Source organism: Drosophila biarmipes, chromosome 2R (genome assembly GCF_025231255.1).
Source record: "Drosophila biarmipes strain raj3 chromosome 2R, RU_DBia_V1.1, whole genome shotgun sequence".
In the NCBI taxonomy this organism is placed as follows: Eukaryota; Metazoa; Arthropoda; class Insecta; order Diptera; family Drosophilidae; genus Drosophila; species Drosophila biarmipes.
This window is the reverse complement of record NC_066615.1, coordinates 22,108,762-22,125,937: the sequence shown is the minus strand read 5'-3', so window position 1 is coordinate 22,125,937 and position 17,176 is coordinate 22,108,762. Positions and strand designations below refer to the sequence as shown.

General features: G+C 43.7%; 1 protein-coding gene across 2 annotated transcripts; it reads right to left on the bottom strand.

The window, feature by feature from the left end:
- Positions 1-9,323: 9,323 nt before the first annotated feature.
- On the bottom strand, positions 9,324-10,834 carry LOC108022318 (RNA polymerase-associated protein CTR9 homolog). 2 transcript variants are annotated; one of them, XM_050887432.1, is made up of 2 exons: positions 10,697-10,834; positions 9,324-10,640 (listed from the first exon to the last, which is right to left on the bottom strand). In XM_050887432.1, exons 1-2 carry the CDS (start codon positions 10,757-10,759, stop codon positions 9,423-9,425), a joined length of 1,281 nt encoding a protein of 426 aa, XP_050743389.1. In that variant the 5' UTR covers positions 10,760-10,834; the 3' UTR covers positions 9,324-9,422. The 2 variants fall into 2 exon arrangements, with proteins under 2 accessions (XP_050743389.1, XP_016946667.1); XM_017091178.3 differs by having other exon boundaries at positions 9,324-10,616; positions 10,697-10,831.
- Between the last annotated feature and the right edge of the window lie 6,342 nt (positions 10,835-17,176).

Below are 17,176 nucleotides of genomic sequence, written 5' to 3'. Positions count from 1 at the left end.
ATTACCTCATTGGCTTAATTAAGTGTCGACTTCTGGCGGACCTTATTAAAGTTAAACGGAACCGGAAGCATAACTCAAAAAACTCCAAACAGCAATTATGTTTTATTATTAAATAATTAATATACTGACTTTTAAGGAATAGTGACAGGCTTTTAATGGATAATTTATACCTATTTTCCTTTGAAAGTTCCTTTAAAAGTTACATTTTTTCGATGGGTTTTTATTGTTGGAAGTAAGTGGTAGCCGAAAAACACTTGCTTTCTATAGAATCCATAAGCTTTTCCAAATTATTGTAGCTTGAGAGTATCTCAAAGAGTCATCGAAATCAAGTTGACCTTTCTGTTAATAGAAGGCTGATTGGCACAATTCTGCTTATTGGCTTCTTTCCACACGTTCCAATTGTTGGCCTCGTTTAAAATAAACATTGGGCACTTCACAGAGGGCTCTGCATCCTTCAGCCTGAGCTTGTACAGTGGAACCTCCTCCGGTGGAACGTAGCCCGCCTTCACTCTACGAGCTTTTCGCCAAGAGCCATCTGGGCGCCTGGAAGCTGGGATGAGGAACGCCTTATTAGACAGTAGGTGGTTTTCCATCTGGGTATTGAATCAATAACAACCGTTTTTGATTTATTTTTCAAGGGTAAAGGGATAGCTTACCATTAACTATTACAATGGTTATGAAATTTTAAGAACTGTGATTGCCTGTATGGTTTCCTATATATTTAACTACTTTAAAATATAGAAACTCTTTAGAAACCCTATTATTTCCGATTCATCTTTCTCCAATTCAACAACTCAATTTCGCGCTGCTCACTTGTATCTTAGTCCTTCCCCTGGCACTCCACTCAGCACTCCCATCAGCAGTGATTAGCCACTTTATTGCCAGTTCTCCGGGTCTCGTCTCTGGAGAATCATCCGCTCCTCATTCTCTGAACCCCTTCTCCACTTCTCCACTCATCTCCGCGTTCATTTCCGCCTTTGCTAATTCGCCAAAGAAAGTAATTAAGTGAACTCTTTGCTGCAGTTCCGATTTGATTTCACGCAGGGAACTCGGCGAAAGCGCCACACAGACATCATTCACAATTCAGCACATCATTCGCATTGACTGGACCGACTATCATCTAATTAGGATACCATTAGCTGCCCCTTGCGGAATTACCTGACTTTCATCCCGCCGACAGCTCATTGTTTTAGCCGCCTTTGGCTGCAGCAGCCAGCTTCGCCTGTCTAATTAAAACTCGTTTAGCAGCAATTTCAATTGCGTTTCAAGAACCTGTTGCCAAGACTCCCCGCTGGAGTAATCCACCTAACCCACCCCACCGTCGTTTCACTTTTTGTACCCTCACAGGAGGCACAACTATATCAGATCCGGCTTTACTATACTTTAGGGTATACCCTAAAGAAATGTTCACAATAGTACAGAGATTTTTTGTAGCCTAAGCCTAGCATACCTTTTTATTTATAACAGTATTTTTAGATTTAATTAATTGTTTTTGTGTAGTATTACACAGGATGAGGTTATTTTTTGTTATAAAATAAGAAGGGTGTACAGTCTTTAGCCCAACTGTCGCCTCTTTTTTTCCAGTGCATTGTAACAAGGTTTCCATTTCCATTTTCCTGCTTCTTCGCTGCTTTTTGCTGATTGTGTAATTTTAATGTAATTCGCTTTTATTGTTTTATATTCGTCTCCTCTATGCTTCTCTCTTCGTCTCTTTCGTCGGCGCTGTCTCCGTCTCTTTCTCCGCTCCTTGTCGTCTGTGTGTCTGACATTAATTGCAAGTGCAAAAAAAGGAAAACTGTTGCGGGGGCAAAAACACAATAAATTATAATCGCAAAAGTTTTCCCCTTTTTTGCGAGCTACATGTATTGATTCAATTTGGCGAAATGCGAGACTGCGGAGGGGAACCTGTCTGGCAGCACTAAGCACCTACAGCCCATAAATCAAATAAATCGGTTTAAGGCCTGCCACCCACTCTCTACATAAGTACACACACCCACCCAATGCCTCCCCCAAGCAATTAAAGTTTTTCAAGGGCCATCCGCAACTGCAATTATGATTCAACAGCACTGGTACTTTCCCTCGGCCAAAGACAAAAGGTAATTGAGGCCGGTCCGGGTCCTGTGATTCCGGCATTATACGGCCGGATACGGACCCTTCTGGCGTCTCGCACAAATCTACATTACCATGATAATTTATGGCGTCTGAATCGGGGATCAGGCTGGCGGGGAGATCTGCAGGAAAGCAGTTTCCCAGCCCAGACACACAGCCCTACTAAACTCCTTCGGAGACCAGGTCTCCTTACGCTCCTTAGTTTTTGTACATGGCAGTAAAGTAATTTTCGGTGAACTTGAATTCTTCTGTTCCTTGTAAACCTATAAGAGAAGTCCACATCAGCAGACATGTAACCCCAAAAAAAGCTGAAATACACCGAAAAAAATGTTCTAACACTTTTTTTAATTATAAGATATTTATTATGTTATTATATGAATTTGGAAAGAAAAAAGTTAAACTTTTTAAAAAATATTTTTTACCAAATTTTATGTTTTAAGAAAATAAAAATTATATCTTCAACAGAGTGAGTTCATGAAATATTATCTAAGATATATTTAAAGAAAAGTGTAAAAGGATAAGGTGTGTTTCCAAAACAAATTAAATGTAAGAAAGTGAGTTCTTGTTTTTCGTATACTTAAACATTTTAGGGAATCGGATTGCGCCAGGAAAAGCAGGAAAATAGAAAGTGTGTGGGGGCACTGAGGTCAGGGGCGACGACAGATGGAAATCTAGGGGGGAACACGTTGGCGTACTGGGGACAGGAAAAAAGCAGCAACCGCCAGGCAAACACGGGCAGGAGGAAAACGTAGAGTTCATCAAAAAGGGATTTTGAAATACAAATGAATTTTCGGCATTCCGTTGGAGGCCGTCAGAGACAGAGAGCTTCAACCAGGCCAAATAGGCGCCCACAAAGGCAATGAGCCGGGGGTAATGGGGTTGGGGGAGGGAGGCCCCCACCCCACATAGAAGGAGATAGGGAGATGTACCGAGCCAAGCCCTCGCAATCAGCCAAAAAATGAAACACTTGCCTATGTGCCAGGAACTACACTCAGAAAAACCCCTTAACAAATCTTTAATAAATATCAAGTAATCCCTACAAGTATATTCATTTAATTCTTTGTCCAGGAATATATATATTTTCTTCAAAATTTGACCATTAAAACCACCAAAGAAAATATGAAACAATATTACAAGCGTTTTGATTATTTTTGCTGGAACATTTGGTACCTTTAAAAAGGGGGATCATTTTCCTGGAATAATGCTTACCATTTTCCCAAAATTTTCGGAACTTCACCCGGGTTTTCCCAAGTGATTGACGTTTGTTTGAGTGTGTGGGTGGCTGACGGGGAGGTGTTGGCGCCCCACAGAAACAAAGAAACGCCGGGCGAAAAAAATATATAGAGAGGAGAAGAAAAACTTTTGCTTACTCTGCGAGAAATGCCAATCAACCCTTTCCTCTGGCATGTGGAAAATGCACGAAAGCGAGCTTTTTCGGCCAAAATAAAGGGTGAGAGCGACTGTCAACAGCAGCATTCCTCAGGGGCGGCCGTAAAAACGACGACTCATTTGTATTTCCTTGTCAGCTCCTCTGATCTGCTCTACTCAGCCCGGCTGCGGTCCTTGGTTGTTGTAATTTTCCAAATCATTTCAGCGGCTCAGTTGGAAAACTTTTCAAACATTTAACTAGCCTCCTGCCTGGGCCGCCATTTCCTCTGGCTTTTCCGAGGGCCGTAGCATTCCAACAGGCGCCGATGGCAGACCGAGGGGGGCGCAATGAAATGCTAAAGTAAAAGGCAGCGACGCGGATTTAAAAGTTTAAATAACTTTTATGTATCTCATTACTCAGAAGTGACAAGGCAAGCAGGCAGGGCTCCGCTTTCGCCCTCGCTGTGAGAAAGGGGCTTTGGAAATAATCACAATGAAATCGCATAATTCAATTACAAGCCTCGTTAAGCCGGCTCAAGCGATTTTGTCACACTATGCCCAGGCAACTACGAAAGGGAATCACAAACAAAGAGCAGGGATAGCTGGGAGAAGAAAGAGTTACAGTCGTACTTCCATAGAGTATCCGACAGATACGTAAAATAGGGACTACCTAGATGCGTTTATTTACTGGGATAAAAATGGTGAAATTACATGTTAGGATATCTTAATGTAGGAACTAAAATGTATGTAGTTCGATTTTCTAAAAATATAAAGACCCATTAGTACATTTATATATTTATTTTTTGAAGATTGGTTCAAGGGCTTATTTATCCCTACTGCTGATACTTAATGAAGTTGAACTGTGTTCCCAGAGAGGCATTAAGTACCCGCCCCATCGGCTGGACAACACCGCTTCTGGGGGAAAACGACCAATCGCAGTGATTTGTGCCCGGCTTAGAGGAGACGATTATCGGTTATATCGATGGATAAGTGGGGGAACGAACTGGGCCTTCGATAAGAGGCTTTTCCGAAGAGGGTTTCCAAGAGGAAAATAAAGGGCCACACAATGCGCACCTATTTCATCGAAATCAGACTTAATTCCGGATTTTTCCTTTGTTAACTTCCCAGTGGGGAACATTTAAATCACTTAACTTTTGCTCTCTCATTGTCTCAGCATTCCGTTTTTCCCCTTTGAGCTTTCGTCTTAATTGAGGTGCTACGGAAAATTCAGGCGGGTCTGCGACCTCCAGTCAGCCCATACCAAAATTTTCACTGTGCACCCCCGCAATTAACAAAGATTGCAAAGCTTTTAGCTTCACTCCTGCAATTCTCAGTACCGCTTTTCCTCTGAAAAGGGAATTGTATGCCCCCGTTGGACTGTGGTCATGCTCCCACACCCGGAAAACCATTTCCATTCCCAGTTTCCACCTCGATTTTCTTACACCTTTACTATTTCATTTCCTTCCATCATCGCTTTGAGGGGGCTGCCCGGCAGTCGTTTTGCATTTTTAGTTTCTTTTAAGTGAAATCTAAATGCTTTTACTACCAACAGTTGGCTTTTCCTCTTCCCTGGCTCTGTAGTTTTTCAGCATTTCCAACCATTATCACTGGCAGCGTTTAAGTTGCCAGAATCATGAATTCGTTTTGTTGTCGTCCCTCGTTTTCCCAGCACTTCCATCTTCACTGATAAAAATTATCGTGAGCCTTAAGATTTCATATTCAATTTAAGCATTCTTCGCCATGTTTTTGTAGTTTCTATACATTTTCTTAATTTATTTTTTTTAATTTTTTAATAATACTTAATTTAAAGATTTAAATCAAGCCACATTCTTCTAATATTTCTGTTCCTTCAGTGTGGCATTTCCCTATTTTTTGTGATGTGTAAATAGCATTTGCTGGTAGGTTACTCAATGGGAACGAGGCGCTTTCCTTTAGGTCAAAGCGAGATAAAAACATTTGGCATTGCAATGCGTTTCATTTTCGTCTCGTCTCGTTCCGTTTCGTTTGTTTTCATTACCTTTTTTGGTTGACCCCTGACCCCTGCTCCGCCCCTTGGGTTGACCCCTGACCCTCTGTGGCCAAGTTAACGAAGTCAGCCCTCCCCAGCGACTCTTGTAATCCTAACCAAGACAGAAAGGCGTCGCCTCGGAACAGTGTTCATTCATTATGAAGTACTCGCCCCCGAGGACTTTCCATTTCGTTGCCCGAAACGCGCATAAAATTTTATCATTCTATTTTTAAGCAAATGTATATATTGTACATTCGCAATGCTTCCGCTTTCCGTTTAGTTTGATTCCTTTGACAATTTCCGGTTTGTTGACTCCTTTCTGCTCCTTTTCCCTGTCGACTGTCCTTTTGTTTTGTTGTCTTTTATGGTTTCTTATTTAAAAGCCATAAAATTCAGCACATGTCTTCAATTTGGGCGTCTCGGCTGTCAAATTGGACATTTCCTCGGGGAGACCAAAGGGGCCAAAAAAACAGAAACCCGAAACGGAAGCTTGCGTAAAGTTTTGCGGCCCATAAAAAGTGGGCTCCATGCCCGAAAGGGGCGGGATCGAAAAGGGATATGGAAAGATATCCATCCTGGGCATTGGCCAAACCAACTGGGAGGAACTCGGAACTAGGATCGCAGATTTGATTGCGCTGTCAATTCTGATTTGAGTGTCTTACTTAAGTCGCTCTAATGGGGCTGCCGAAGAGATACAAAGTTTTCTTTTGGGATGACAATATCTGTTGACCATCGATAATCATTTAGCACAGCTTAGGGCTTAGGAAAACTTTGTGTCATTTAGTAAGGCCTTTTTTGTGTCCTTTTTGCATGGTTTTAAACTTAGTTTTACCTATTTTATACTTAATATATTCATACTTATTTAAGCGAGTCAGATAAAGCACAATAAAATGCACTTTTTTACCACGTCCTAGAATTTCGCAGGCCCCTTTAACCTCCCTTTAATTTTAATTTCAAATAAAAGCAATTAAAATTTGCACCACAAAGTGAAAAGGCAACAAAGAAAAACTAACAGGAGGGCGGCACAAATGTGCTGTTTTAAAAATTCGCCCAGTTGAATGCACTTTACGATGCCACGTCCCCCAAACAAAACAAACTTTCAGCTTTCGGGAAGGCGAAAGAGAAGGGGTTTGGGAAGGGGTTCGGGAAGGGCTTCGAGAAGGGGTTGCTGTACGTAGGATATGCAAATTTTTCATTAGTTGAAGGAGCCATGCCATCGCCATCGCCGACGTCATCGTCATTGCGCTGAGGGACCCTTGGGGCGCCTTTGTGGTCAGGTCCTCGTTGCGATGATTGCGCGATTTTTTAATCAAATCGTCGGCCGATTATGTGGGGCCCCGCGACTGACTTGCCGGAATGCTGAAACTATAATTTCACGAGGGGCCGGGGCAGAGGGGTGGCGGCAATTTGTTCGCTAAAACAAACTTGTGCTAAAAAAGAGCTCAATTTAACACATTTCATATGTAAATACCTCAAAGTACAACACTGCCACGGATCCCAATGGATCGTCTCCTTTATTTTTTTAGCCCCTCGTGGGCCGCCTTTTCCCCTCTGCCGCTGGCAGTAAATTACCACAACACGCAGGTCCCATTCCCATTCCCACTCCCCAAGCCCCACTCCATTTCCATTCTCGGTGCCCAGGGCCCAGTTCCCAGACGAGTGCAAACTCGTTCGAACCAGGCCATAATAATCGCCTTTAATAAATTATCGGCTTGCGCGGCGCGAAAAACGCGAGGAGCCCCAAACAAGCTGGAAAGGGGTTGGTCTGGACGAGGCAGGGGGAGCAACCTGCATCACTCAGCGGTCAACAATGCAAAAACGGGAGCATGTCCGATGGCCAGGCACTGAAAGAAATATATCTTATCTTATAAGCATGTACGAGTTTTAAATATTTCAAACAAAATGAAACCGCGAATTCTTCAGACGAAATTGTTCAGAGTGAAATTTTTTATAGATTCCACTTTCAATTCTTAGTTTTCTCTGCTTATATAATCATTATGCTTTTATAAACTATTATATTATTTTAAATTATCTTAAATTATTTCATGTCTGGAGAAAATAAGAATAAATGCATTATATAAAGGTTAGTTGTTTTTACTTAATTCACTAGATTAATAGAGTTATCTGAAAAAAATATTTTTTAAGCGTTGGTATATGAAAGAACCAGAAGTAAAGGTCAAAAACATTATCCGTTTTTCGAAAAAAAAGCTTTATAGTTATTTGTCAAATATATAAAACCATTTTTCTAAGAACCATTGCATACTTTAGTGGGTTTTTCGGTCTTTAACAAGAACCTCGTTATTATTATGTACTCCTAGCAAAAAACTTTACTTGAAGTAAAATAATTTATAAAAAAATCAAAAATAGAAAGTTTTTGAAAATAATAATTAATATTTATATTGTTATAAAAAATATGTAGGCGCAGATTTTTTTCACAGTGCCCATTCGAGCGGGTACTCAGGCGATGGCCGACATTTAAATTGCTTTGCATGTGTTGCACTCCCTTTGGCTGCCACTCCCCCTTTTGCCGCTGCGCCCCTTAACCCCTGCCCGGGGCCCGCCCTATCCCTCTTCCCTTTAACCCCCCACTTACGGCAACTCCTTGTTGTGTGCTCAACTTGCGTGAAATTTCAATTCCTCGCACTGGGAGCTGGGCTTCAATGGGGCAATTGCTGTAATGAAGTGCTTGAATGCCAATCAGCGGCAACGGCCAGGACGCAGTGGGTTAACCTTAACCCGTGCAACAGCCAGCCAGCCAGCCGGGGCCTTTGGGCGCTGCAATTTTGACATAATTTTTGATAAGTTGTTAACAAAAAGGTTGCCAAATTGTTGAGTAAATAAAAGTGGATGTTGATTCTGCGACCTGGTCACGTAAGCTGCTCCTTCTGAAGGCCCCTCCCCATCCGTACACTACCCATCATAATTGCTGCCGTTCACGTAGCTGCAAATTTATGAGGTGATTTTTCATAAAACGTTTTCTCCGCACCGCATTTTCGCTCATATTTCCCCATGTCCAAATTAATTTATGAATTATTTTCTTTAAAATACCAAGAATAAACAACATGGAAGCGAGCAATTAACTCGCCGAACTCCGGACGCCGACTGGCGCCTCCGGGAGACTCCACTCCCGGCTGCTTAAATAAATTCGCCAAAGTTTTTAATAGTCAAGTGTTGAAAATTGAGCGACTGGGTGTTGACTGATTTATACGCGATAATGGGCCGGGGAGGAGTGAACATCGCCGCCGGTCAAATGGCCGGCAATTAAGCGGCTTTCTGTTGGTTAAAGCCAAACGTGCCGGAGCCGCCGAAGGAAACTGTCTGTTGGCAGGATCCTTTGGCCCCAGAGTGCAGGTGTTGCACTATGCACAATAGTTCACTAGGGTGGGCCAATATTGGCAGAGGTCAGGTGCAAAACGCAGGTGTGTACCTTAAGAAAATCTCAACAGGTTTTGAATACCTTCATAATTCTAGCAGTTAGGAGCGGTCTCTTAATGTCATGTTAACTTTTGTCTCATTTGAGTTAAAAATTGTCTTTAAATGAAACGTAATTTTTGAAGTTGAAATGTTTGTCTATGGCTACGTACTTGAATCAAGAAGGAACTATTCCTATAGAGAAAATGTAACTTTTCTCCTTCCATTATTTCGGTTTAGTATTGAGAGCATAATACCAAAATGTACTTACACGGTCTTTAGGAACAAATGTTCTTAAATCAAGAACAATATTTCACTCCAAATTGGGTTGAATTGCTTTTTAATAACTGAAAGGTAGGTGTTTGAAGTGAATATAAGTTCAAGTTATAACCCATTTAAAGAAAAAATAAAAACAAATATATTTTTGTTTAATCTGTTTATTGAACCATTTATTTCTATTACAGGTTTGTTGTTTCGCCTTCTTCGTAGGAACTCATAAATGGAACTAATAGGAACTCATAAATGTTCACTTCTTTTTCTTGGACACCATCCATCCATTTCCATCCAATTGCTGGCTTGAAGCTCTTTTGCGGGAGCTCTCGCCGGTAGCCTCCTTGGACTCCTGACCTATGTCCTTCTCGACATCCTTCAGCATTTTCCCGCTACTATTCCTGGCCTCACTGGAATCCTTTTCGGGTAGTTCATTCCGCGGCTCCTTGGACATTTCGTTGAGATGAATTCGGCCCAAGAGCTGCAGCGCGTTGGGCTCGTTGGGCAGGGACTGGAGGAATGCTTCCAGACAAATCTTGGCTTTTTCGAATTCTCCTACCCGCAGGTACATTTGGGCCTTCCCCATTTGGGGAAGCACGAAGGTCTCGGGTGCGAGGCGCAGGGCATTCTTGTAGTATGTACTGGCGATTTCGAACTCCCCAGTGGCATGGTGACTCCTGGCCACCTGGTAGTAAATGTGGGACAGCAGCTCCGGGATGTCTGTCAGCTTCATGGCGTTTCCAGCCAATGTCAGCACCGTTTGGTGATCGTCAATGGAGTAGTAGTAAGAAGCCAGAATATTCAGAATAACTGGATGCTGCTTATCAATTTTGAAGGCCTCGTTAAGGAGACGTACGCCCTTTTTATAGGGACGTGGGTCGCGTTGATTGAGTTTCAGAATTGCCATGCCCAACAGCGCATTCTGGCAGCGTTTATTCTGCTCCAGAGCCAGCTCGAAGAAGCGCTGGGCCCTCTCCAGGTCACCCATCCTCCAAAAGCAGTGGGCTATCCCCACGCGAACATCCGCGGGTCCTTGAGGATCTGCCATCAGGACACTCTTGAAGTACCCCAAGGATTCCTTGTAGTCCTTGCGATCGAAAGCCAAGCAGCCACGCCCAATCAGGGCCAGTATGTGGTTCGATTTCTGCCCGAGAATTCCCGCAAACAAGTTATCTGCCTCTTGGGCCTTGCTGGGTGACACCATCAGGGCGTAGCCCGTGATTAGGTGGAGGCTAAGTTCCCTGGATCCCTGGTAGCCCTCTAGAGCCTTGAAAATGCTCACCAGCTTGGCCCCTAGGGCCTTACGCACCTTGCCGCGCTCTTTGAAGGCCATGTGGATGTAACAGGCCGCCAACATGAGGTTGGCCCTAACCAGGTCCTCTTCGTAGGACTCATATGGAGTTGTGCACTTCTTAATGCCTGCCTCCAGCAGCCTTGCAATGGTCTCCCTCTGACAATTGGAGTGGCAATTCAGCTGGAGAATATATCCTTAATTCCTTTCAGTATGTGAAGGTGTAGTCGAAAACTCACCGCTGTCTGAATGCAAGCATGCAGTTGCATTTCCTCCAAACTGGAAACATTTTCTTCTGCCATAATACTAAATTCCACTTTTTCGTTAGCACTTCGACACTCGCTTAGAATGACTCTAAATTTTCTTTGACAAGTAGCACTGGGGTGAGCACAATCTTAAAAGAGGGTTGCCAAGATGTAAAACCATCGTGCCTTTTTCGGACCCATATTCATATCGATAGTTTGTCGGTAAAAAATCACTGGAACAAGGCTTTGTTGTATTCAACGTAGTTAAGTAAAAACTCAATTTATTTTTTGTGACTGGATTTCAGTTTTCGAATAGCAAAAGTCAGCAAGTCCTCAAAGATTTTAAAGAGTATTCCTGCCTAACAGTTGTTATCCCTTGGCTTAAGAACTCTCCCGTCAACTTGCAAGTCAGTCCTAGTCTGCCGACTTTCTTTTAACCTGCTCCAAGCCATGACTCATCCGAGTAACCAATCTCAGCCGTCTAACCACCCCATTCCCTCCCCGCCCACCATTGTAATCTGCCGAGCAGCTGGGGACAAAGCTATCAACAAATTGCCGATCGGTTTCACTTCATTTGCGGCACTAAATTGCAGCGTAACTCATTTTCCCTTCATGTAATCAATGTGAAAATTACGTTTTGGCTAAAAGATTGACTCGGATGGGCTGGCAAGATGGGCAATCGGAGGAGGGCAGTGCAAGTCGTCCATGTGGTGCGTCAATCAAGAGAACTCCACTTGACCTCCATTTAAATCATTGACGAGAGCCAGCCCGCATCCGATGATGGCGTTTGTCGGTGCTGTGGCTGCACTCAGAGAAATAAAGTGAATCTATGAATCTATATAATACTTCGATAATTGTGATTATTTGAGAAGTATAATCCTTAAAGCCTTATAAATATTTTATTATTATTTTTTTTTAGGTGTTGGTGGTTAAAAAAAGTTGATTTATTAAAAATGTCTTTGGATAATATACTTCCTAACACTGGATGTCGTTAATAAATACATACCCTTTTATAGTGCATGAACTTATTGAAAGATACTTAGATATCTATATATTGCAAAAAGGTTTCTTTGGTAATGTTTATTTTCTTTGAGTGTGCAATTGGAGGGGAGTCGGAGCAGGGACGTCAAAGGCCCGGCCAGATGGCAACGGAAAAATCCAGCAAGTGTCCGGCGTCCGGTGTCCCGAGTCCAGTGTCCAGTGGCCAGTGCCACAGAAAGAGAGGAAACGCATTGCAAACGTAATCAAGTAATCAAAAGTCCAAATCACGGCTGTGACAGACCCAAATAATTTGCAATGTGGCTGCGGGGGCCAGGGGCGTCTGCACAGGGGGTCGAGGGGGGCGCTGCATTGCGTGCCATCCCCATGTGACGGACATGTTGAAGGGGCAAAGGCGACCCCGGACACATGCAAAGATGGCACTTAACGAAAGCAGTCGACCGACAACTGATTGAAGTGAAACAAACCGACGAACACTCAGCAGCACAGGGGCGGCGAAGGGTCGAAAGGGGGTCTCTCCGGTGGATACACACGGTGGTCACGTGGACTTAAATGTGCAACGACTTTAGCAGACGGGCAGGCCGAGTGGGCGACAGGGGCTAAGACCTGCGAGGGAGTGGAACTGGCTCATGACAAACGCCGAGCTCTGACTTATTGATTGGGCCGATATCTCCGAGCTCCGACAATCGATACTAGGTACGAGATACGAGAGACGTAGAAAAGTTCAGACGGAAACGCAATGAACTCTTGACATTTCAAGTGCCGAAAGGTAAGGCTCCACCCACACGAGGCAAGGGGCAATTAAGGCGAAAGGTTACCCGCCTATCAGATGGAGGACACATGATTTATCAATTCGATTCGATTGATTATTGCACGTTCTTATATAAGTTTGAGACCTCTCACACTGGAGAACAGTGTCTCTAGGTAGCAGTGTCTCTTATAGCAAGCAGAAATAAAATAGATTAATCAAAAAGGGTTCTCTGATAGGAACATCAATATATAAAAGCTACAATCCTAAGTTGGAAAAAGTAACATTTTAAGTACTATACTTCAAGGTTACCCATCTATCTAATGGATCGCAAACCATCTCCGAAGAGTGTCTACAATATTACTATAATATCGTATAATTAAGAAGCCCCAAGATAATAAATTCAAGGTTATCCAAGAGTTCCCAGCCAAAAATATAACTATAAATGCCATCCAGCTTGAATCAGATTTTTACCTCACATGAAACAGGATTGCTCCATTATTTAGATCGATTATATCGAGTTACATCGACGAGTGTCGCTGCAACAGATTTCCCATCCGATCCATATCAATTTGTCAGCTGCGACAAATAAACTGGAAATACAGTGGCCCCTGCAGCCCCACCACCCCACTCGCTGACCCCCGGTGACCTTGCCCACAGGAAGTGCCGGGGAGCTCTGAACTTGTAAGCAGATCAGGGCACGTAGCCGAACCTGAGCACACATGTCCGCCCAGCAGCGGGGGAAGGGTGCCTTCGGATGGCTACTTCTGCAGCAGTCAGCAGAACTATTCCTCAACTCGTGCGGACAGAGAAACGGAGACGGGCAGGTCGGGGGATGACAGGATGCCAGGATGCAGGATGTAGGATCAGGGATGCGGGACTGGCACCCAGACACGGAGACATTTTTTATGGACGCCTCGGACTGGCGGACGTGACGTTGATTTGCTGGCAACGCCTTTGAGGTGACGCCGAGCAGGGGCAAGGACTGCGAGTCCTTGGATGCCAAGGAGCAGACGTCATAAAATGGCGCAGGATTTGGCTAACAGAAAAATAAATTGCTGGCTGGCCGGCCAGCCACCCCAGTTCGATTGCAGCTGTCACGGCCATTTAGCTGTTTAGCGCCGCAAAATCTCGGCGAATCCTTGAGAGACCCACTCGGCCATCTAATTGCGAATGCAGCCAGCCAGTTGGCAACTGCAGCTGTTGGCCAACATCGACTTGCGGCCGAAACGGCGGAGCACGTCCCACGCGGTGCGGCGTCCCGGCAAATCAGTTTCAGTCGAGGGGCCTTCGATGCCGATTCTGATTCAGAGCACTCTTTGGGTTAACAATTCGGGATATGCAAACACGGGAGCGGGTCACATTGAAAAGAATGCCGAGCTTAAGCCGCTTTAAAGTGCCGAAAGTCGAGCCCTAATTTTTGACCTATTGAAACACGCCGCCGAACTTAACGCTTTTGGGAAACCCTTCAACTCACTGCTGCCTTTTAGATGCCCCTTTTTTCGGGGTCCTCCTTTGCGTAGCCCTCAGGTGCTAATGAATTCATAATGGCAGCGGGCATTGGGACAGGCCATAAATTATGGAGCGCTGCGGAGGGGATATATTTTTAAGGTACTGTCGAAAATGGCGGGAAAAAAGGGCCAAGCAGAAGGTTGCGCCCGTCGGCTGTTGTCAGTTGAGCGGGTGAAATGGAATTTTATTTAAAGCCAAACTTGAGTTGGGGCAAAGAGGTCTAGGCAGGATTTTAACTTGGGCAGTTGTCTGTGGAAAAATATTGTTTCCTGAGCCCTGAAAGCTTTCTATGAATATACCCTCAGCACATTCTGCACGGCTATTTGCATCTCCGTCTCTGCTAATCCAGTGAGTAATTGGCATTTCATTATTAATTTCAATTTGAGTTGCTGAGAATTGCATGCGAAATGCAATGGCTTTGGCTGCAGAAGTCCTATTTGCGGCCGTCAGTGCCAATGTAAATGTCACTTGGTTATGGATGTTTGCCTTCGCAATCTTTTATTAATTGATTGAGGAAAAATGCATTTTCCAAGCGGGGCCTAAATCGAATAACTGTTTGTTTGAGCGCGCACCGCAAAAACCAATTTGATTGGAATTAAAATTCGAAATAGAATAAACAAAAGTCGGCGGAGGACGGAGGCCAAGAAAGCCCTTTTCCGGGCTCTCCTTCGGCGCAGCGGTGGTATCTGCAGGCCCAGATTCCGGTGCACATAGATACAAATCCCAATCCCGTCTGGGCAGATGCTGATGCCAAAGCTGATCCTTACTTGTGTTGTAACAAGTTAATTGAATTTGCACTCAGCCAAGCGTCATGCATTGGGGCATCATGAGCTTACGGGTGCACTGAGCGAAAGGGGGCTACATTCTAGGAAAGTAATAAAATGCAGAGGTACATCCGACAGCTACAAAGCTTAATGACTTTCAGCATTGTCAAAGATCCCAGTTGACAGCAAGTGAAAAACACCAAAGAAAATGTACAGCTTTAAAGCCCCTTTATAGTTACCTAAAAAGATTTAAATATAACAAAGAAAATTATAACCCATTAACTTGGGTACTTTTGTAACTAACTGAACTTATTTTTAATATTTAAAGAAGCCAATTTTAACCAATAGGTATTTAAGTTTGAAGTTTTGCTTTGAATGCAAATCATATAAACATGGTAAACATGAATAGAGAGTTTTGCCACTGTGGTTTTCCTTCCACTTTGGGGAAAACTTTTTCTCCTTGTGGAAAATGAGCTGGGAAGCGAGGCCACTGGCGGAGCTGCAGCTACCGATACAAGTTGCTTATTTTATGGCCAACTCTAATGGAGGACTCGATTCTGATTCCGGCTTCTACTTCGCTTGGCATTTAGCTCGTCTCTCCAGTGTTTCGAGTCCCCGCCCCTCGCTTCGCCCCGATTTTTCCAATTTTGTGATTTGCACAGATTTCAACCTGACGTCCTTGGTCCTGGGATCCTTCGCTTCCGCAGGGTCCTCGGGCCGGGCTAGTTTGTTGCCAGTGCCTTGCCGTCTGTGCTTATCCAGCAACATTGTCGAAGGTGGAGCCTTGCAAGTGCATTAAGCGCATGTGAACCGGCGCCAAACAATGACGCCTCGCAGAGCCACTCCCCCACTTCCCACGGCCACCAGCCCAGTTGATCCTGGCAGACAAATGACTCACCTAGAGGATTCGCAAGCATGGGGTGCTAAAAAGTAGCGAGAGTGTGCTTTTAGCAGATTAGTTTTCATCATCTTAACATTCCTAATTAATGAGGCCTTTGTCTCCCAGCTCCTCTGTGAGGTGTTAAATCAAAGACCCCAGCATGTCTAATGAGTAATGTGGAGGGAACCGGCGAAGCTGCTCCCGAAGACCTCGCAGCTCCTCCCCTGAAATGAGCGAAGAGATTGTATTCTTGCTGCCTTGAACAATGCAAATTTCCTGGTAGCTCGTTAAATCTTTAACAAAGCTATGGCACAGACTTTATAAGTATATATTGTTGCCAGCATTGGCATTCACTCGTAACTAGCTGCTAATTCAAGTCAACGACACTTTAATTTCCTGCTCGACATGACGGCAGCAAAAATCAAATCACAGATGATGTGACGTCGAAAGCCAAATGAAGTGCTGATTTTTCAATTAGTTTCGTTTGCAAGTTTAATGCCATTTTTGGCCTGGCATTTAATTAGTTCGCGCAAATGTTTGCCCGTAATGCAAATGGACATCAACACTCCATTTGATGAATGGCATTTCCTCATTTGTGTTTGATATTCGAGTGCTAATAGTCATAATAATGCCGCATAATGAGGGCCGAGGCCCAGCAATGGGGGGCAACTTTTAGTTAAAAGTCAACTGAAACCAAAACAGTGCGAATGCAAAAACGCAAAAGTTTGTGAAACTAATTTCCTCCAACTGATGGCTGGGTTCAGGGGCGGCGCCGGCCGAGGGGAAACGTCAAAATGTTTTTGACAAGTCCAATTTTGAAATTTTCAAATTTCGCCGTAATTAACTTTCTGGCAAAGGCAATTAGCGACCGCACACAAACTCGTTTATATTGTGCTGTCTGATTACAAATATTTGTATGTAAAGTGTACAGTACATGGAAATATGGAATTAGCAGCGTATATATTGAAGGTTTAGTTGTCGCCAGCCAATGTGGTTCACCCCATTTAGCACTCAGCTCACGAAGTTTAACAATATCGTAAATAATGGAGTCAATTGCATTTTGCATAATAATTACAGTGTAAATATTTCCAGCCAGGAGCGGTTCAGGGTTCCTTAGGGTGGGCCAACGTTACATAAGTAAGTTAACTATTTACTGCTAAGCTTGCCCACATGTTAAATTAAAAGTGCGCTCAAAACACACAAAATGGGGATGATATATATATATAAGGTTGAAACTTACGTTTAGTTTAACCTGCGAACAAGAATTTCTACAGTGATATTCAATGATTAGCCTAGATATAATTGGTTCCAAGAGAGAGAGAAAGCAATTTAATAGAACAAAACTTTCTAAAGAAAAGCCTTTATTTCCAAAATTATTTGTGTTACTTTTCTTATTTTTTGCCCCGTTTCTAAGTCACCTCCTCCGCTCCTGGCTGTGGAAACAAAGTGCAGGAATCGAAATGAGCCGGGCGCCAGGCGCAGTCCTCCCGCGGAGCTGAGTGGCTAAGTGGAGTGGGCTGGCTAAGTGGGTAACTGGGGAGCGTGTTAGCAGCCAGCGAGTGAGTGATGAA